The sequence below is a fragment of the Pan troglodytes genome, chromosome 10, assembly GCF_028858775.2.
Source record: "Pan troglodytes isolate AG18354 chromosome 10, NHGRI_mPanTro3-v2.0_pri, whole genome shotgun sequence".
Lineage (NCBI taxonomy): Eukaryota > Metazoa > Chordata > Mammalia > Primates > Hominidae > Pan > Pan troglodytes.
The window spans coordinates 42,744,412-42,766,507 of record NC_072408.2 but is presented as its reverse complement, the minus strand read 5'-3'; the positions used below and the strand labels follow the sequence as shown (position 1 = coordinate 42,766,507).

The 22,096-nt window shown below is 47.6% G+C and overlaps 1 protein-coding gene across 1 annotated transcript; it reads left to right on the top strand.

The window, feature by feature from the left end:
• The first annotated feature begins 49 nt into the window (after positions 1–49).
• SOAT2 (sterol O-acyltransferase 2) lies at positions 50–21,269 on the top strand. Its single transcript, XM_001141788.7, has 15 exons — positions 50–1,087; positions 1,579–1,634; positions 2,530–2,666; positions 2,984–3,043; positions 3,378–3,485; positions 12,872–13,148; positions 13,591–13,660; positions 15,857–15,941; positions 16,409–16,454; positions 16,643–16,772; positions 18,329–18,426; positions 18,846–18,944; positions 19,815–19,950; positions 20,462–20,607; positions 20,807–21,269. The coding sequence occupies exons 1-15, from the start codon at positions 1,006–1,008 to the stop codon at positions 20,855–20,857; spliced, it is 1,581 nt and encodes a 526-aa protein (XP_001141788.1). The 5' UTR covers positions 50–1,005; the 3' UTR covers positions 20,858–21,269.
• The last annotated feature ends 827 nt before the right edge of the window (positions 21,270–22,096 follow it).

Genomic DNA, 22,096 nt, shown 5'->3' with positions numbered 1-22,096 from the left:
CCTTGTTTCTAACACTGATCTTTGGACACAAAGGGAGGGGAAGGATTAATAGTTAATCCCAGCAGGAACCCAGCAAAGAGGAACTCTCAAAGCACATACCCTTCTGTTACTTCCTACTAAAAAAAGAAGGAAATTATTACTAATATATGAGCTCATCCCATGGCCCTGAACCATGTGATTTTACCTGGACAACCTCATTTTGAGCTTACGATAACCTTGTGATATAGGGATTTTTACCCCAATTTTTCAGAGGAGGAAACTGGCTTAAAATTTGGGGTCACTTGCCTGAAATTATATAGCTGGTAAATGACAGAGGGAGGTTTGCATCCGGTTCTTCCATATGTGACAATACCTGGTATTCCTTAGGTGCTGAATACGTGTTTGTTTAGCCTCCTTTCTGCCTACATGCTCACCCAAGCAGGTGTCAGGAAGCGCAGACGTTCAGGGGCCCTGACACTCAGCCTTTCCTGGAGGGGCCCCAGTTCCGTGAGTAGCACGGTGCCAACCCCATCAGAATATTACCACATGTGTCAATCACACACCTTGTGGTGAAAGCGAGCTGACTGCACTGATACATGAAGACATTTCTGACTCCTCCCTGACCTTCAGCCTGCTGGGAGAGAGACTGGAAGGCCAGCCATGCTAGGTGACAAGCTTCTGAGAGGCAAAGTTCCCCTCCCCACGATGTACCCAGCCACTATTCCTGTGTGTGTGTGGCGGGGTGGATAGCACCCTTGGAGCTGGGCATCTGGATGGTGGTTGGGGTGTTAGGGGGATGTGGCGATCCCTGCGACAGACAGCAGAGTGAGGTCTGAATCTGAGAAGCTCTGCCTCCAGATCAGATAACCTATCGCACTCCCAGAGGCCCCCTCCTCCTGAAAGGACTTTAGTCTTTGGAGCTGTCACCTGAGCTGAGTGGGACAAGAGCTCTGCAGGGCAGGCCACACTGCGAAGGAAGGAGGCAACACGGGCAAGGGCTGCCTGCTGCCCGCTGGAGACCGCACCATGGAGCCAGGCGGGGCCCGTCTGCGTCTGCAGAGGACAGAAGGGCTGGGAGGGGAGCGGGAGCGCCAACCCTGTGGAGATGGTGAGCCACCCTCGGGGGTGCAGAAGGCACAGGCAAGTGGGGGGGAGGCGGGGAGAGATGCGCTATGGAGAGAAGGCTCCAACTGCCTGATGCCAATCCTTCCTGCTGTCCAGAGAGGCCAAGGAAGGCAGACCCTGGCCTCAGCCCAGAGCCACCCAGCTGGAAGATGGAACAGAAAAGAGCTATGTCAGAGCTGTGGCCTGGCCTTATCCTTCTGACTGTTTAGCCCCAGATAGTGAATGGAGTAGCTTCCCGTTCCCTGAGTGCCCTGTTCCCAGTAATGTCACCAGGCCCCCTGCTTGCCTATGGCCTCCTCACCACTGGCAACAGCAACTTCCCCTTCTAGTAGCCCCAACCATGATACTAGATATTGGCTGGTTGGGGTGAGGGCAGCTACTGAGCACACAAAGCATTTCCTGACCACAGGATGCCTCTGGGTCTGCAGAACCCCAATTCCTCCTGTTAACTGTGCCTTTGATCCCTCCTCACAGGAAACACTGAGACGCACAGAGCCCCGGACTTGGTACAATGGACCCGACACATGGAGGTGAGGGATGTCAGAGGTCAGAGGTCAAGTGGACAGATCCTTGGTAGCAGGAAGCAGGAGTGAGGCTTGGTGATAAAGATGACTTTTTTTTTTTTTTTTTGAAACAAAGTCTCGCTCTGTTGCTCAGGCTGGAGTGCATTGGCACAATCTCGGCTCACTGCAACCTCTGCCTCCCAGGTTCAAGCGAGTAGCTGGACTACAGATGAGTGCCACCAGGTGTGGCTAATTTTTTTTTTATATTTTTAGTAGAGACGGGGTTTCACCATATTGGCCAGGCTGGTCTTGAACTCCTGACCTCAAGTGATCTACCCGCCTCGGCCTCCCAAAGTGCTGGGATTACAGGTGTGAGCCACGGTGCCCAGCCTGATGACTTGTTCCTGAGTGCAAAGATCGGGTTAGAATTAAGGATGGAGATGGAGGGGTTTGAAGCACAGGTCCCAAAGGTCACCAAAAGTCAGCCAGTAGATAGAGTCTTCCTGCTAGTGCGGCTGGAGGCCAGGGGTGAGGAGTGACAATCGGAGGTGACCAGGCTGGAATTCAGACCCAGGGAGGGGAAGCCTTGCTCCTACTGTCACTCCCTGATCCTCGCTGCTGCCCCAGGAAGCCAGAAGGAGATCAACTCTGGGCAGGAATCATGGCTTGTTCATCTTTTTACCACAGCACTTAGCACTGCGGGGTCCTACCCCACCAGCAGACCCATCACCACCCCACCAATGCCTGCCCTTCCCCCCACAGGCCTGCCACTGCTGAACCCCCATTCCTGCTGACCCCCCAGGTTTGTTTTTTTTTAAAAAAGCACTGTGCCTGGCATAGACAGAAACTCAGTGAATGTCTGGTGAATGAAAGGATGGCTGACTGGAGGGACAGTGGGCTCTGCCCTGGCTTTGTCCCGTAGGCTGTGAAGGCACAATTGCTGGAGCAAGCGCAGGGACAACTGAGGGAGCTGCTGGATCGGGCCATGCGGGAGGCTATACAATCCTACCCATCACAAGACAAACCTCTGCCCCCACCTCCCCCAGTTTCCTTGAGCAGGTGAGTCTGCGGAATGGCTGCGCGGGCTCCTCCGTAGCAAGGATCATGAGCTAGAAACATCACGTTATGTGCCCTTGCCAGCTTTAGCAGGACCGTGACTCCAGCCTTCCCTCTTCCCCCTTTGTCTTCCTAACACTGACCTCCATCTACTGGGCCTCGCTCTGCCCTGGCCCTGACCTTCTACCCGGTCGTGCCCTCTGGCCCTAGCCCTGACCTTTCCCTACCACTCCCCTTGGCTCCCAAGTATTGACCTTCTGCATGGCCCTGCCCTCTGCCCATTTACTTTTTCCTGACCCTGAACAAACATCTCAATTCAGGAGCCAGGAGCCATCCCTGGGGAAACAGAAAGTTTTCATCATCCGCAAGTCCCTGCTTGAGTAAGTCGGGGTGATGACAAGTAATGGGAGGAAAAGAAAGGGCTTTGGCTAGGGGTCAAGGTACCTCATTTCTCATCCCCAGGCTCTAGGTGGTTTGTGGGGAGGACTTGGAAAGGGTTTCTAAGGTGTGGGTCCCCTATTTGCCCTAAGCATGGTTGTGGAAGAAAGGCCTTTAGCTGGAAGTTCTGGATCGCTAGGCCCCATGCCTCATGTGTACATGAGGTGAGCTAGTTCTGGATTGCTAGGCCCCATGCCTCATGTGTACAGTGTCTGAGCTAGTTCACACGACCCTGAGGACCCTCCCACACTGACTTTCCGGCCCCTGTCCCTCTAGTGAGCTGATGGAGGTGCAGCATTTCCGCACCATCTACCACATGTTCATCGCTGGCCTGTGTGTCTTCATCATCAGCACCCTGGCCATCGACTTCATTGATGAGGGCAGGTAGGTCCCCCTCCCACCTGGGACAGGCACACCTATCTGATCAGACCCTCTGGGTCCTCAGTGCCCCACCTGCCCTTGGGGCAAGAGGACACAGGTTCCCCCTTTGGTTATTGGACATGTACCAACATTGCTCCCAACAACCTTCCCACCTGAAACACTCTCTAGGATCCCTTCCTTCCCCAGCCTTGGTTGGCCCTTTGTCTGTCCTCTCAGGGCCAGCCACTCTCAAATGCTTCTCAATGACACCTTGCCCTGAGGCAGATGTGTGTGTGTGTGCACACATGCACACCCATACACACTCCTTTCCAAGTCAGTTCTATTCAAGTAACCTCCATTGAGCACCTCCCAAGTACCAGTCCTAGTGGCCAGAGAAATGAGGGGGGCAGACCCCATTCCTGTCTGTGAGGCACTCCCAGTCTTGTGGGGAAGACAGACATGTAACCAAGTGCCTGGGTGGGTCATTTCCCCCACAGAGCACCCCATCCAACTGTGAGGATGAGCCTCAGAGAGCTGTATACCCCTGGGGGTCTGTATTTTCATACCTCCCACTATTCCCAGACCAAACTGAGGGTTGGGGCTGCTATTTCTCATGGCCCAATAACGAGATGCAGATGAACTGGGGAGGAAGAGGGTTTTTATTTCTGTAACCAGTTACAGAGAGAAGGCCTGGAAATTATCACCAGGCCAACTAAAAATTACAATTTCCAGAGCATATATACCTTCTAAGCTCTACATCTATGTGTAGGTGTGCATTCATCTAAAGACATAAGTGATTAACTTCTTTTAATCTATAACTAAGGTCTGAGTCTTGAAGACCTTCTTTTGGAGCCTCAGTGTTTACTTAATCTAAATGGGTCCAGGTGCTGGGGTGATTACCCTTCTCTTATCTCCTGCTAAATAACGGAGGTTTGGGGAGTTTCTTCAGACCCCCAGCAAAACTTGTTTAATCATGCTTTGAGGTTCAGGAAAGGCCTAGGCAAAACTCTTGGTGGGCTTTTGTTACATTCCAGCCTTTGTATAAGGGCACTGGTTTTTAACATTTAACTTAACCACTCAGTCAGTACTGAAACAGTTGTTATGGAGGTCTGCATTAGTGAGACCTGCTTGTCACAGTCCCCACTGTCAATTTACACGATTTTTATCATGCGTGGATATTTATTTATCATGAGAATCGCAGGGAGATGGGGAGTCGTAATCTTTCTGGCTACTTCCTGCTGAGAGGGGGTCGTTGTTATGGGGCACCAAAAGCAGCAGTGGAGTGGAAGAGGTTGATTTGTTCGCAGTAGCACTCTCTGTTTCGGGGCCTTGGAGGCAGCACCTGCTGAAACATAATACTATGTAACAGCACATATAAATAGGCTACTGCTCTTTTCTTCTGAAGTTTAAGTTGTCTAGTCTTCAGTTTGCAGGGCTTTAAGAAAGCAGAGCTTAGGTTTCAGTGATTACCAATTAGGAAGAATGGGGGAAAATGGAAAAGAAAGAGGAAAAAATTGAAAACATTATTTTGGAGACCTGTAGCCAGAAAAGTTAGAATTTAATCCAAACTGCAGAAAATAATAAAAACTGAAAAACATCAGGCAAGACTAGAATTTAACAACAGATGTACTTTTTTTTTTTTTTTTTTTGAGACAGAGTCTCGGTCCGTTGCCCAGGCTGGAGTGCAGTGGCGTGATCTTGGCTCACTGCAACCTCCGCCTCCTGGGTTCAAGCGAATCTCCAACCTCAGCCTCCTGAGTAGCTGGGACTACAGGCACATGTTACTGTGTTCGGCTCATTTTTGTATTTTTAGTAGAGACTGGGTTTCACCGTGTTGGCCCGGCTGGTCTCGAACTCCTGACCTCAGGCGATCTGCCCACCTTGGCCTCCCAAAGTGCTGGGATTACAGGTGTGAGCCACTGAGCCCAGCCATAGTTTTTGAAACATAATTTTTCTCTCTCCAGTTTCCCATTTTTATTAAAAGACAGATCATAGTAGGACTGGTTTGCTTTATTATACTTGGTTTAATTATTTGTATACAGTACAGCAAGAATAATTAGTTTCACATAGGCCTTTTAAATTGGCTTTGATGGAACTTCGTTCCATAGAAGGAATCTGAGATAAGTCCTTTTAAAGCCGAGCCCAGCCATGGATTTGTACCAATAAATACCTATGAGTTGGGTGAATTCCTCTTCTCTTGAGGTTCCAAGATAACTTGGGGTTCCTGGCCTGTCCGAAAATGACATTCTTTACCTACCACAGATCAGAAACCCTGGACAGGGACTGTATACCCAAAATATGACGCCAGTTTTCAAGGGCTTTATTGGCTTCATAAGTCAAGTTCGATTCCTTAAAAAAGAGTACACCATTCCAGTCAAAGCCTTGGGAAAATAACCACTTTTTCCAATTATGTTCTGTTACAAAAGAAAACAGATTCTTATTGTACTTATGCAAATAACTATATTGCAAATAGTTTCCAAATTCTGGAGAAATCAGGTGGAGAGAAACAAACATGCTCCAAATTTTATTCATAGGAGTATACTTTACTTAATTGTTAAAAGCTATTAATAGCTCAAAAGAAAAGTTTCCTTGACTCTGCAAAGCAAAACAAAGGACTAGCAACATTTTAAGCAAAAAGTGAAAAAGATCACTTCAATCTCCTATTAGTTCAGTACATGCAGTTAATTCCTGTCCTGCTTCATATTAATGAATATTTTAACTCTTCAAGAGCCCTAAATGTTTTTCCTCCATTGTGATGTCACAATCTACAAAGTTATCAGAAACCTGCATTCAAGAGCACCTGTTAGAGCTTTATAACTGATTATAAAACCACCTTCTAAAGAGGACCAAAACAAGAAAACAATTGTTTATGGATGACAAACAGTTTTAGGGTAGCCATAGTTAAAGACACAATTGACAAGGAAATCTGTTACCTCTGTAGCACACAACAAGTTAACATAACAATGGCTGGGCACAGTGGCTCATGCCTGTAATCCCAGCACTTTGGGAGGCCGAGGTGGGTGGATCACGAGGTCAGGAGTTCAAGACCAACCTGGCCAATATGGTGAAACCCCGTCTCTACTAAAAATACAAAAATTAGCTGAGCATGGTGGCGCATGCCTGTAGTCCCAGCTACTTGAGAGACTCAGGCAGAAGAATCACTTGAACCTGGGAGGCAGAGGTTGCAGTAAGCCAAGATCACGCCACTGCACTCCAGCCTGGGCGACAGAGCGAGACTCCATCTAAATAAATAAATAAATAACAATTGTAATTATTATTGCTAATGTACACTAAGATATATCAGAATTATAGCAGTCTCTCATAACTTTGGAATACATACCAATAACATATTTATACAAATATAGCCCAAAGAAAGTCAAACCCCATTTTATATTTGGGAATGCTTCCTGTATGATTTTTGGTACCAAATAAGCCAAATTTCACCTTTATATTAGTGTACTATTAATGTTAAACCCAATTATTTATTTATTTATTTATTTTCTTTTTTGAGACAGAGTCTCACTCCGTCACCCAGGCTGGAGTATAGTGGCATGATCTCGGCTCACTGCAATCTCTGAATCCTGGATTCAAGTGATTCTCCTGCCTCCGCCTCCCAAGTAATTGGAATTACAGGCATACGCCACCACACCCAGCTAATTTTTTTGTGTGTATTCTTAGTAGAGATGGGGTTTCATCATGTTGGCCAGGCTGGTCTTGAACTCCTGACCTCAAGCGATCCACCCACCTTGACATTCCCAAAGTGCTGGGATCATAGGTGTGAGCCACTGCACCTGGCCTTAAACCTAAGTCTTAATAAAACCTTATACACATGTTTACCCAATTTTAATGTTTGACCATAAGGTAAGATTTTTATAGACTTTTTCGAACCCTTTACAATTTTTGTTAAAGAGCAGGTTAGTGCTCTAAGAGAAACCCATTGTGCTTTTATTTTAATGCTCAATTTACAGAAGAAACTGGATGATATCCCTTTAACTTTAGCCAATATGTTTACACACAGAATTTCCTTTACAATCAACCTTCCACAACTTGCTTAAACCTCCATCTTTATTTTACCCAACTTAAAACAATCCTTTTACCTTTTAATCTAGGGAAAAATCCATTATTGTCATGCCTTCTTATAATCTTTTTACCAAAAGTGTATTTTACTTTTCTTATACACCTTGCACATAAATTGTTTCTTCAACAGTGTTAAATATATATTATACTGTTAACTCTTAGCAACCTTTACTTTTGGTGAAAACCTTGGTAAGTTTGGGATTTTAATTATGTACTAGGTGTGGCGCCTAGGACCTAGACAGGAGTACAGATAAGGTCTGACTTATTCCAGCATCTAACTCCATGTGTCCTAGGACTTACCTAGCTGTAAAGCAGGCAAGTTGTACAGCTAAGAGTCATAAAGCATTTAGGAGGCCTAATCACCTTTAAATTGTATAACATTTCTTGTATAAATTTCCTTTAATAAATTCTTTCAGGACTTCCACAGACAATCTCTGACATCCCTTGACTTTCTGATTTGTCCTAAACATGTTTCTCTTTAAACAACCAGTTATTTTACTTTAGGACAAGAATTTACCATACAAGATCCTTTCTTATATAAATTCTCTTTTCTTTAATATCTTCTTGCATATCTAGGGGGCATGGCTAATTTCACATGTCCCTAGCCTTATCTAGAATCTAACGCTCCAAAATAAATTTAACAATTTTAAAGTCAAAGAAGCAGTTTATGACCTAAAGCATTTAGCAAACCTAATATTTGACATCCATAATTTAAACCAAATGTTTACATTTTTGAAGATATTTTTATTTTACCAATAATCTTTAAAATTGTCTTTATTTTTATAACTTTTTTTATGTCTCTCTTATTTCCTGTTTTTTTACCTTGTTTTATATATAACCTTTAAGGTTTGAATTAGACAAAAATTAGTTACTCTTTAAAAAGGACACAATTTTTAGAAAGAATGTTTTCCTACATTTTTATTGGAAAATACCCAAATAATGAAATATCTGTTGTTTAACTTTAGATTCTAAATTATGACAAGTTTGTTTATGAGTATTTATCCCATTACATTTATCTAATTATTTATTTTAATCATTTGCCTACATTTTTTTTTTTTTTTTTTGAGATGGAGTCTCACTCTGTCACCCAGGCTGGAGTGCAGTGGCGTGATCTCGGCTCACTGCAAGCTCCGCCTCCCAGGTTCACACCATTCTCCTGCCTCAGTCTCCCAAGTAGCTGGGACTACAGGCGCCCGCCACCACGCCCGGCTAATTTTTTTTGTATTTTTAGTAGAGACGGGGTTTCACTGTGTTAACCAGGATGGTCTCGATCTCCTGACTTCGTGATCTGCCTGCCTCGGCCTCCCAAAGTGCTGGGATTACAGGTGTGAGCCACCTTGCCCAGCCTATAGTGGAGCTTTAAAACAGAGAATGATAACAGTCCTTTCCCAGAACAAACTTCCTTCATGTCTGTGGACTAGACTAAGGCCACAAGAGTAGAAGTTAGGGTATTTTACTAAATAATTCAAGATGTCGCTATCTTCATTAAACAATATTAATGTTTCATTCATTAAAAATGACATGAGCAAAGATCATTCTGTTTTGGGCTGAGTTATAGTTTTGTAGCCTCTATGCCAAATTTTGACACCTTATAGTATTTGGCAGAGATAAGTATGAAATTGCTTGATCAATAAATGCAAACAAAAATGTATGCTGGCAACTCTTAAGACATTTCTAGTATTACTTTACCAATAATTTTTAAAGCTAGCTTATGTATTAAAGATTTTATTTAAGTCACATAAACTTGAAAAAGCATTTGACTAGTCTTTCCTTTTTCTGTTAAAGTATTTAAGTGCTTTTATTTTTCTTTAAGCCAATTAATTAGAACTCTTTTATATATTTTCAGTAGTGAAACATGGTATACACAAGACATAAATACGCAGACGTATTAGGCATGCCGATAGAAGTACATTTTATAGATTCCTAAGACCTCCTTTTTCCTCTCTTTTAACTGGATCTTTGTGCTCTGGGCAGATCTTACACTGAATCCTGGGTTTTCAAAAAGGGAGAATTATTATGAAGCCAGATCATGTGAGGCTTTTACAGTGCACTTACATTTTTTTTCCCAAAGACATTTCTATGTCTCTCAATTACACTTCTTAAAAACCCCAGAGTAGCTTCTGTTGTAATAGCTATTAATCAAGAAAACAGAATTCAGTCAACTGAGAAGGAAAAAAACTTCTGCTCAAAAAGACAAGGTCCTGGCCGGGTGTGGTGGCTCACGCCTGTAATCCCAGCACTTTAGGAGGCCGAGGCGGGCAGATCACCTGAGGTCAGGAGTTTGAGACCAGCCTGACCAATATGGAGAAATCCTGTCTCTACTAAAAATAAAAAATTAGGCAGGCGTGGTAGCACATACCTGTAATCCTAGCTACTCGGGAGGCTGAAGCAGGAGAATTGCTTGAACCCGGGAGGCGGAGGTTGTGGTGAGCCAAGATTGCACCATTGCACTCCAGCCTGGGTGACAGAGCAAAACTCTGTCTCAAAAAAAAAAAAAAAAAAAAAAAAAAGACAAGGTCCTAGGAGAGAAATAAAAACAAAACCAAAAACATGAAAGCCTTTTAAATACAAACGTGCACACATGCACACATACGTATACACATCTTGGATGTTATCTTTTAATTAAGCTGACTCTCAACCATTGAGCGTCTAGAAGATATTTTTCCTTCCCAGTGGCCTCTCAGCAGGAATGGACCCAATACCTCCCTTTTTTTTTTTCTTTCCTTTTTTTTTTTTTTTTTTTAAGACAGAGTCTTGCTCTGTCGCCCAGGCTGGAGTGCAGTGGTGCAATCTTAGCTCACTGCAACCTCTGCCTCCTGGGTTCAAGCAATTCTCTGCCTCAGCCTCCCAAGTAGCTGGGATTACAGACGTCCGCCACCACGCCTGGCTAATTTTTTTAGTAGAGATGGGGTTTCACCATCTTGGCCAGGCTGGTCTCAAACTCCTGAACTCATGATCCAGCCACCTCGGCCTCCCAAAGTGCTGGGATTACAGGCATGAGCCACTGCACCCAGCCAATACCTCCTATTTTCAAGTTTACATGCTATCAAAGGGAATAAGACAGATACACAAATAAGTGGAGACAAATTTTGGACAACACAAGGGGGAGTGCACTCAGGCAAAACAGACTCAAAACCAACTCAAAACCTGATCGCAACCAAAATGCAAAGCAGGCGTATGAGTGAGCCCTATTGCTTCCCTGGGTGGTACCGGACAAATGGCTTAACAAGCCCAATAGGAAAACAATAGGCTCCCGGTATATGATCTGTTTAACTCACCCTTTGAGCGTGTCTGCTTCTGATCTCTGTTCTTCCCCAGTAGTGAAAGGGATGTGCAATTTTGCACACGGGACAGCCCTCAGGAGGGTCCCCAAGAAAAATCTCACGGGCAGCTGCTTGGACCCTCCTGAAGACTGTCTCATCGCAAGCCACTGGTGGCTGAACACAGCACCATCCCGGTCTCTCCTGGCTGGCTTGCCACGTTTTGTTCCCAGATCAAACTGAAGGTTGGGCTGCTATTTCTTGCGGCCCAGTAACGAGATGCAGATGAACTGGGGAGGAAGAGAGTTTTTATTTCTGTAACCAGTTACAGGGAGAAGGCCTGGAAATTATCACCAGGCCAACTAAAAATTATAAAGTTTTCCAGAGCTTATATACCTTCTAAGCTCTATGTCTATGTGTAGGTGTGCATTCATCTAAAGACATAAGTGATTAACTTCTTTTAATCTATAACTAAGGTCTGAGTCTTGAAGACCTTCTTCTGGAGCCTCAGTAAGTTTACTTAATCTAAATGGGTCCAGGTGCTGGGGTGATTACCCTTCTCTTATCTCCTGCTAAATCACAGAGGTTTGGGGAGTTCCTTCAGAATCCCAATAAACTCATTTGTGGAGGCCTGGGGAGTGTCTTCAGACCCCCAATAAAACTTGTTTAATCATGCTTTGAGGTTCAGGAAAGGCCCAGGCAAAACTCTTGGTGGGCTTTTGTTACATTCTGGCCTTTGTATAAGGGCACTGGCTTTTAATATTTAACTTAACCACTCTATCAGTACTGAAACAGTTGTTATGGAGGCCTGTATTAGTGAAACCTGGCCTGCCACATCCCCTCTCCCTATGTTGGGCTTGGGAAGCAATGAAAAAAACAGCTCCAAGGATCCACAGGCTCAGCAACAGCACTGCCTTTTGGTAAAATTTTTGTTGTTAGTTATACAAGTATTAAAAGGACAAAATCTACTGCTAGGTTTGCATAAGAAAAAAATAAATTAAAAAAACTAAAGATGATAAAATCTCAGTAAAAAGCTCAAATACATGTTTTCGTGTAAAGGAGGTCCTTCTTGACCGCCTCCTTCAATCCCACACTGCTCTCGGTGGATTTTAAACAGTTTCTGGCTGGGTGCAGTGGCTCACGCCTGTAATCCCAGCACTTTGGGAGGCCGAGGCAGGCGGATCACTTGAGGTCAGCAATTCAAGACCAGTCTGGCCAATATAGTGAAACCCTGTCTCTACTGAAAAAAAAAAAATTAGCCAGTCGTGGTGGTGCAAGCCTGTAGTCCCAGCTATTCAGGAGGCTGAGGCAGGATAATTGCTTGAACCCGGGAGGCGGAGGTTGCAGTGAGCAGAAATTGTGCCACTGCACTCCAGCCTGGGTGACAGAGCGAGACTCTGTCTCTAAAAAAAACAGTTTCTGAGTTTCCATCCAGAGCATTTTCCATGCATTGACATTCAGTACCAAAGATAGGTACATTGTGGAGGTTTCACATAAACCAGAAACTGTACCTATTATTTTGTAATTTGATTTTACTCCCTAACAATTTATTTTAGGGATCTTTTCATGTTAGTCCATTGGTTTGAAGGACTGAAGAATATGGAGGTGCCAGATTTGTTCACTTAGTCCTTTACTAATGGACACTTAGGTTGTCTTCAGTTTTTCCCCTTAACAAACCATACACTATTAACCTAGGCTAACAAAACACTGAACAACCGGCATCCTATTAGCTCCAATCTACAACAACAGACGATCCAAAGGAATAAAACTAAGGAAAGTCAGTCTAGTTACCTCATATCCTAACATGTGTTGTATATAGAGTACTGAGCCCTTACCAACACCATGAAATCAGAGAGGGCTCTCAAGGTCATTTAGAATCAAACTCATGCCATGACTGAGTCTCCTGGAGCAACGCCCTGTGCCACAGAGGTGCCATCTTGAACACCTCCAGAGATGGGGAGCTCACAACCTGATCAAGATACCTCAGTTCATCTTCCAGGAGCTCAGACTGAAGAGGAAGGGGACAAGAATGGGCTTCACTTGTCTACTTTGTCTCTCCTTCCCCACTCCAAGGCTGCTGCTGGAGTTTGACCTACTGATCTTCAGCTTCGGACAGCTGCCATTGGCGCTGGTGACCTGGGTGCCCATGTTTCTGTCCACCCTGTTGGCGCCGTACCAGGCCCTGCGGCTGTGGGCCAGGCAGGGGGCCAGGGGCACCTGGACGCAGGTGACGGGCCTGGGCTGTGCGCTGCTAGCCGCCCACGCCGTGGTGCTCTGCGCGCTGCCGGTCCACGTGGCCGTGGAGCATCAGCTCCCGCCGGCCTCCCGTTGTGTCCTGGTCTTCGAGCAGGTGAGGGCCGAGCCCTGCTGAGGGACAGGAAGGAACCAGCTGGTGGGGCCATCTCAGCAGAGGGGGAGTCCCCCAAAGAGGGGGCGGGGCCCACGAGAGGGAGGCGCTGGAGACGGCATTGGCAGGGGCGGAGCTAGTTACCGGGGGTGGAGTTCATTACGAGGGATTTGGGGAACCTGCAGGCTGGAAGGCAAACACTGTGACACTGCCATCACAGGAGGTTGACCAGAAGACTCCGCTCTGGCCTCTTATCCCAGCAGCCTTCATTCATCCCAGCATATGTTAGGCTATACAGCCATCCAACAAAAAGAAGAAGTATGGGCTCTGACCAGACAGATCTTACACTCTGCCTGCCTCTCAGAGGTAACCCAGAGCACAGAGAGGTTAAGCGATTTGCTTAAAGCCACACAGCAACTTTTCCTCCCCTTCCATTCTGCCACAGGTTAGGTTCCTGATGAAAAGCTACTCCTTCCTGAGAGAGGCTGTGCCTGGGACCCTTCGTGCCAGACGAGGTGAGGCCTTCATCTTGCCCGGTTGTGAACTCAGTCCTCTTGGCTGACTGAATGAAGCCAGCAGGTGCAAGATCCTGATAAAAGCCCCTGCCTTCCTAAGCCCGGGTTGCCGACCAGGCACAGCCCTGGCATCCAGCTGGGCTCTGTGGGCCTTCATCGTTAGGCATTCTCAGCCCCTGCCTCTGACAGATGGCACCTCTGTTACCCAGGACTTCTGGCACTTTCCTATTTCCTATTTCCAGGCCCAGCCTGTCACCCAGGCTTTGTTATTCCATTTATAGAGCACAGGCAGAGTATATTTAGCATCATTCTTAAGGGCCCTAGAATTTTTGGAATGACAAGTTGGCACTGGCTCCAACTTAAAGTCACCAGCTGCATTAGCCCTTAACAAGAGCCCTTAAAGTCACCAGCTGCAGGCTGAGCACAGTGGCTCACACAGGTAATCCCAGCACTCTGGGACACTGAGACAGGAGGATCGTTTGAGCCCAGGAGTTCAAGACCAGCCTGAGCAACGTAGTGAGATGGGGTCTCACTTCAAAAAACTTTTTAAAATTAGCCAGGTGTGGTGGCTAATGCCTGTGGTCCCAGCTATGTGGAAGGCTGAGGTGAGAAGATTACTTGAGTCCGGGAGGTGAAGGCTGCAGTGAGCCATGACTGTGTCACTGTACTCCAGCCTGGGCAACAGACTGAGATCCCATCTCAAAAAAAAAAAAAAAAAAAAAAAGTGAGAGACATGCAACTCTTTCTTTCACTCACTTGAACACTTAAAGACCATTTCAATGTTATTAATTGGCCCGATTTCAATTTTTTTTTTTTTTTAGATGGAGTCTTGCCCTGTTTCCCAGGCTGGAGTGCAGTGTTTCCCAGGCTGGAGGCTCACTGCAGCCTCCACCTTCTGGGTTCAAGCGATTCTCCTGCCTCAGCCTCCTGAGTAGCTGGGATTATAGGTGTGCGTCACCACACCCAGCTAACTTTTTTGTACTTTTAGTAGAGACAGGGTTTCACCATGTTGGCCAGGGTGGTCTCGAACTCCTGACCTCCAGTGATCCACCCACCTCAGCCTCCCAAAGTGCTGGGATTACAGGCATGAGCCACCGCGCCCAGCCAATTTTTTTTTTTTTTTTTTTAGAGACAGGGTCTTGCTATGTTGCCCAGGCTGGTCTTGAACTCCTGGGCTTAAGCAATCCTCCTGCCTTGGCCTCCCAAAGTGTTGGGATTACAGGAGTGAGCCATTGAGCCTGGCCCCTAATTTCAATATCGTTGTATCTCAGCGAATAGGAAAGCTCGAGGAGAACAGAAGAGATGGGAGAATGGCCGGTCAGTAGAGTAGTCAGAACACACACACAATTTGTCAGTTAAGTTTGCTCTCTTATTTGGGTGTATTTCATGATGCCCTAAAACAATTGCAATAGTAACATTAAAAATCACTGGTCACAGTGATTTTTGCCGAGGTGAGAAGTTGGGGTAGAAGGGTAGACCTGTGACTCATGGTGGTGGAGAGGGGACGTTTCTGGGAGGCCTGGGGAGGCAGTGGGAGGGTGGTGCCAAGGGAAGAGGAGGCCAGTGCTGGGCCAGAGGTCCAATGCCACCGGCAGCTGCCAGTGTCCCTCTCCAGTTATGTATCCTCACACCCCCTCCAGGTCCTGGGCTGTGTGCTCTATGCCTGTGCACCATACCACATATAATAATAAGAAGAAAGAAATATTTCAGGAATTGCCAAAATGTGACACAGTGGCATGAAGTGAGCACTTGCCGTTGGAAAAAGTGGCACTGATAGCCTTGTCTCTTGCAGGGTTGCCACAAACTTTCAATTTGTAAAAGAGGCAATATCTGGGAAGTGCAGTAAAATAAGATGTGCCTGTATTAGGAAGTCCAGACAGAAGGGGAAGGAGAATGGGTTGTCGAACGTATGGGTACCAAATGAAGCTCTGGCCACAGCAGGCCCTGCACTGGAAGATAGGGTGCCTGAAATGAAAGCAGAAGAGACAGTGTTAAAGAGCCAGTTCCGCTCCTGCCCAGCTTAGCTCCCCTAGCCCACATCCAGGTCCTATGTCCAGCTCCTTGCTTATCCCCCACCCCCACCCTATCCATTTCTCCACTCACCAATCCCACCACCCTTCCCCAGCAGCCCCCTCACCTCTGCCCTCTGCCCTCTGCCCTTGCCCTTACTAATCCACCCCTCTCATTCCTCCCCAGGTGAGGGGATCCAGGCCCCCAGTTTCTCCAGCTACCTCTACTTCCTCTTCTGCCCAACACTCATCTACAGGGAGACTTACCCTAGGTAAGACCCTGCACTCCTTCCCCAAATGCCCAGGCCCATCAGGAACCTTACCCTTCTACTCTCCCCTCCCTGAGGTCCTCAGGCTCACCTCAGGCACTGGCCACTTTCTCAGGAAGCATCTCATAATAAAGATGGGAAATAGGTGACTGGTAGACTACCCTGTCTCCTTGCCTGGCCTATGATGACACTAGGGCAACCCACTTTCCTGATTTACCCAGGACTGTCCTGATTTTAGTACTGAAAATCCTACCCATCCTACACACCCTTGTTGACATCCATGCTTAAAACCCACTTGTTATCTCTGTTATGGAAAGTTCAGAGTATCCTAGACCCCACCACCCTAGATAATCCTTCCAGGCCTAAGCAATTAAGGGAACTGAGGAGAGAGGGCCCCAGAACCCGTGCCCAGGCTGAACAGAGAACAACATGAAAGAATGAGAAACATATTGTCCCCATTGCCGCTGCAGGACGCCCTATGTCAGGTGGAATTATGTGGCCAAGAACTTTGCCCAGGTGAGAAGACAGGGTAGAAGGGTGGACCTGTGACTCATGGTGGTGGAGAGGGGACATTTCTGGGAGGCCTGGGGAGGCAGTGGGAGGGTGATGCCAAAGGAAGAGACGGCCAGTGCTGGGCCAGAGGTCAATGCCACCGGCAGCTGCCAGCGTCCCTCTCCAGTTATGTGTCCCCATGCCCCCTCCAGGCCTTGGGATGTGTGCTCTATGCCTGCTTCATCCTGGGCCGCCTCTGTGTTCCTGTCTTTGCCAACATGAGCCGAGAGCCCTTCAGCACCCGTGCCCTAGTGCTGTCTATCCTGCATGCCACGTTGCCAGGTGAGCCAACTAAGGTAGGGCTAGAGCAGCTGTGCCCTGGGGAAGGCTAATCAGGGAAGGCCTTGCTAGTTACCTTCCCTCAGTTTCAACACGTTCTCCTTCTGAGTCTCCCCTTACGTCTGTCCCCTCCTATCAGGGCCATTGCCATGGTCTCAGTTCAGACCATCTGCTCCCCCTCCACATCAGCCTCCTAACCCATCTCCCTGGCACCCAGATCTTTCCTTTCCCATCTACCCCTAACACTGCTGCCCAGGTGAACTTTCCTACTACAACTAATCATTCCCTACCCTCCTTCAAAAACTCTAGTGATAAGTCAATGCTGGCACTTTTGGATCAGATATGAACCCTTGATGTGGCATCCAAGGCTCCTTCCCACACAGCCCCAGCCTATCTTCTCATCCTACAACAAGCCCTGAAAGATATGTGCTTCCATGCCTCCAGGCCTTTGCCCATACTGGCCCCTCAGCTTGAAATACCCTTTCCTAATTTTCAGCCATGGAATCTAGTTGCTTCTTGGAGGCCCATGGCTGAGACGCCCCCTCCTGTGGGAAGCCTTCCTTTTGTAGCCATCAATTACTATGACCCACCTGTTTCTCTGTACTCACAGGCACATCAATGCCACCATACTTAGCTCCCATTACATTTGCCCTGGACACATGGTTGGACATCTTTCTGTCTCTGTCTGTGTGTGTCTCACGTCAATTACTCTGTGAACTCCCAATGGCCCTTTGAGATTCATCTCTATCCCCAACATCTGGCACAAAGTGATGCCAAGTAAATGTACATGAACAAATGGATGAATAAATGAATGCATGAGGCCAGGCACAGTGGCTCACACCTGTAATCCCAACACTTTGGGAGGCCAAAGGAGGAGGACCGCTTGAGGCCAGGAGTTCGAGACTAGACTGGACAATATAGTGAGATCTCATCTCTACAAAAAACTTAAAAATAGCCAGGCATGGTGGCTCACACCTGTAATCCCAGCACTTTGGGAGGCTAAGGTGGGTGGATCACAAGGTCAGGAGATCAAGACCATCCTGGCTAACATGGTGAAACCCCATCTCTACTAAAAATACAAAAAATTAGCCGGGCGTGGTGGTGGGCGTCTGTAGTCCCAGCTACTCGGGAGGCTGAGGCAGGAGAATGGCATGAACCCAGGAGGCGGAGCTTGCAGTGAGCTGAGATCGCGCCACTGCACTCCAGACTGGGAAAGAGAGTGAGACTTCGTCTCAAAAAAATAATAATAATAATAAAAATTAGCTGGGAGTGGTGGCTCACGTCTGTAGTTCCAGTTACTTGGGAGGCTGAGGTGGGAGGATCGCTTGAGTCCAGGAGTTTGAGGCTGCAGCGAGCTATGATCACACCACTGCAGTCCAGCCTGTCTCAAAAGAGAAAAAAAAAAAAAAGGAATGCATAAATTTGTGAATTACCAATAAATGAATGGTAAGAGTTGGGGCCCTGGTTTCTGGGCAGGGGCTCCTCAGAACCCAGATCAGGGCTGCCTGTGGGTCCATGTGGGCCAGCCTGACCTGCAGCCTCTTGTCCCCAACCACCAGGCATCTTCATGCTGCTGCTCATCTTCTTTGCCTTCCTCCATTGCTGGCTCAACGCCTTTGCCGAGATGCTACGATTTGGAGACAGGATGTTCTACCGGGTGGGGCCTGGACCTAGGCCAGTTGGAAGCTGGAGGCAGGGAGGGTTAGGGAGAGATCTGGGGAAGATGGTGGCCAGGTTGGGTGTCACTTCAGCCATGCTGTTCACCTCCCATAATAAGAAATGCCGTCCTCTGGATGTGCTTATAATGCCACCCCTCCACCTCCTGACAAGCCAGGGCTAACTGCTTTTGTGTGCATGGTACTACAGAATCTTCTCCTGAGAGAGGGAGTAGGAGGGAGGACAGGGCCTCCGTGACCTGAGGAGGGAGGTGGGAGAGTGTCTGCTGTCCCTGTTCTGCCAGGAGCCAGCCCTTCTGGAACACTGGGATAGGGTGCAGGCAGAGGGAGCAGTGGGGAGGAGCCGGAACCCAGATGCTTGCTTACCTCCTGTCCCCCACTCTGACCCCACCTTCTCCAGGACTGGTGGAACTCAACGTCCTTCTCCAACTACTACCGCACTTGGAACGTGGTGGTCCATGACTGGCTGTACAGCTACGTGTATCAGGATGGGCTGCGGGTATGGGCCCTGCAGACTCCTTCAGCTCTCACAGTTAATGGGGGCTCTCCTTCCTTCCCTCTCCTTCCCTCCTGCTACAGTGTGGCAACTACACCACTCACCTTTTCCAGGACTAAGGGCCGTTTTGATTTCATCTGTCCTCATTTTCTCATTTTACCCAACCCAATGGGTAGAAAGTCCTTGCAATCTTAACTTTCTTCCATCTTTATCCTTAATTCCACCCTGGCCACAGGGCATTGTTTCCCACCTTAGCCTTCTAAGGAACATGCACATAGCAATTTTCAGCTACCAAGGGTTTTTACACACATTTAATCAGCACAGTAACCCTGAGAAATAAATATTATTATATCCTCATTTTAAAATGGCACCTAAGTCCCAATGGGATAGTAGCATGCTTTTTTTTTTTTTTTTTTTTTTTTTTTTTTTTTTTTTTGTGAGATGGAGTCCAGCCTTGTTGCCCAGGCTGGAGTAGAATGGCACGATCTTGGCTCACCTGCAACCTCTGCCTCCTGGGTTCAAGCGATTCTCCTGCCTCAGCCTTTTGAGTAGCTGGGACTACACGCAAATGCCACCATGCTCACCTAATTTTTGTATTTTTAGTAGAGACGAGGTTTCACCATATTGGCCAGGCTGGTCTTGAACTCCTGACCTTATTATCTGCCCATCTCAGCCTCCCAAAGTGCTGCGATTACAGACGTAAGTGACCGTGCCCAGCCAGCATGCTCTTAAATAAGATTGATGTCACCCCTTCTGACCTCAGATCCCATATTCTTTCCACTGTGCCACACTCCCCCGGCTTCCTTAAGGTGGGGGCTCTTTGTGGAGGAGCTCAGGGAGACTCACTCTTCACTCCTTTCCTCACCCTGCCAGCTCCTTGGTGCCCGGGCCCGAGGGGTAGCCATGCTGGGTGTGTTCCTGGTCTCTGCAGTGGCCCATGAGTATATCTTCTGCTTCGTCCTGGGGTTCTTCTATCCCGTCATGCTGATACTCTTCCTTGTCATTGGAGGTGAGCTGGTCTCTGTGCCACTGGAGGGGAGCCATCCAGAGGGAGGCCTGCGTCCTGCTCCTGCAGATCCCAGACTGATGGTTGGGAGGCCTCGCCCCCAGGCCTGGAGGCGAGGCTGCTGAGACTGAGAGGTGGAGTCGGGGGGTACTTGGAAAGCAAGGAGGGAGGCAGCATTTGGGAGGCAGCCAAGCTGTATCCTGGGGCATGTGGGAGGAGGTTTCTGGTTGGAGAGGAATATTTGAATAGATCACTCATGGAGGAAGACAAAGAGGAGGAAACTGGGATGAGGCTGAGAGGCTCAGTATGAGATTCAGGATATTGAAGTACAAACTGAAGAATCCTGGTTTTACATGGGCCACTTTAGACCTCTACGAATTTCTGCACCTGAGTTCAAGATCTTCTCCAATGGGGCCTTCTTGTTCCATCTCTTCCCAATACCCTGGAATGGGAGGGAAGCCAGGGAGACAAGGCACTCCTGGAGCTGGAATGACAACCTTTCCTCCTGCACCAGGAATGTTGAACTTCATGATGCATGACCAGCGCACTGGCCCGGCATGGAACGTGCTGATGTGGACCATGCTGTTTCTAGGCCAGGGAATCCAGGTCAGCCTGTACTGCCAGGAGTGGTACGCACGGCGGCACTGCCCCTTACCCCAGGTAAGAGACCACAACCGTCATCCAGCTCCCCATCCATGAGGACACACAGACCAACAGCCAGTCCCTCCTTGTTCCCCAACTCACCGGCCACAGTCAGGCACCAGGGCCTGGCTTGGGGGTGATGGACTCTCACGTCTTGGATGCATGGGTTGGGTCACCAGGAATGATCTCATTCACAACTTATTCTTCTCTGGCTCAGACAACCTTCTGGGGGCTGGTGACACCTCGATCTTGGTCCTGCCATACCTAGAGGTCAGGACAGACGATGCTACCTGCCCAGACACCACCAAGTTCTCTGCCTGCAAAACCTGGGACCAGGACTTCTGTCTGCATTCCCAAATTTGGCTCTGAGTCGAGGCAACCTGCACACAAGACCCCACCAAGGAATGTGCAAGGACTGAGATCTGCAGACTTGTGGGTAACTGATCACAGACCTCAGCATGGGGGTGACCAGGGTGACTCTTCAATCCCTATCCCCATGGGCTGGGTACAGGATATCCTCCTACCCCATGACTGTCTTAGGGAGACTTGGGGTACCTTATGGATTTGATGAATGTGGGGGAACTCAGAGGAACTGGGGCCACCAAGGTTGGAAAAGGGTTTGGTTCATGACTTTGTATTCCTTCCAATACAGCAATAAACTTTGTCTCCCTTTTTATTCATTCATTCATTCATTCATTCATTCATCATTAGTGGAAGGCTCACTTGGATTTTTGTAGAGTTGTGTCTGCAGAGGCAAGACTTTGTGGTAGGATGGGTGAGAATCTTGGGTGCCCCCTGCCTTACCTTCTCTATGCCACCACCATCTCCCAGAAACCTGACCCTTCTTCCACCTCTTCTCCAGCTCATATTGAATTTTCTAGCCCCTTTAATCCTTCTGCTCATGGCATGCCCTAGCACATTTTGAGAGGACACGTAGCAGGCCTCCTTTCCTTTAGCAGATTCAGGAGAGGCATGCCTTGTATAGACCTGAAACGAAGCTTTTAATTTTGTGAACCCCAGTTTCTACAACTATAAAAGGGACATTAAAATTAGGAGTGTCCCGACTGAAGGAGACAGAAGGTCAAAATACTTCTGTTCAAAACTGTTTCAGAAACCAGACTGTGTGGTCTGCCCTCCCCACACTGATTCCCTGCCTGATGTGGTTCTGGGGAGACATCTGTGTAAGAAAAGTGGGGAACATTAGTCTCAGGGGGGCTGAGGACCAAAAAATCCAGGGTCCCTAAGAGAGAGAGATGGGGTATTTCTTTTTTTTTTTTTTTTTAACACTTCAACAGTGTGTATAAGACATCTTTTTTTTTTTTTTTGAGGTGGAGCCTCACTGTGTCGCTCAGGCTGGAGTGCAGTGGCGCGATCTCAGCTCACTACAAGCTCCGCCTCCCGGGTTCACGCCATTCTCCTGCCTCAGCCTTCAGAGTAGCTGGGACCACAGGCGCCCGCCACCACGCCCGGCTAATTTTTTTTTTTTTGTATTTTCAGTAGAGACGGG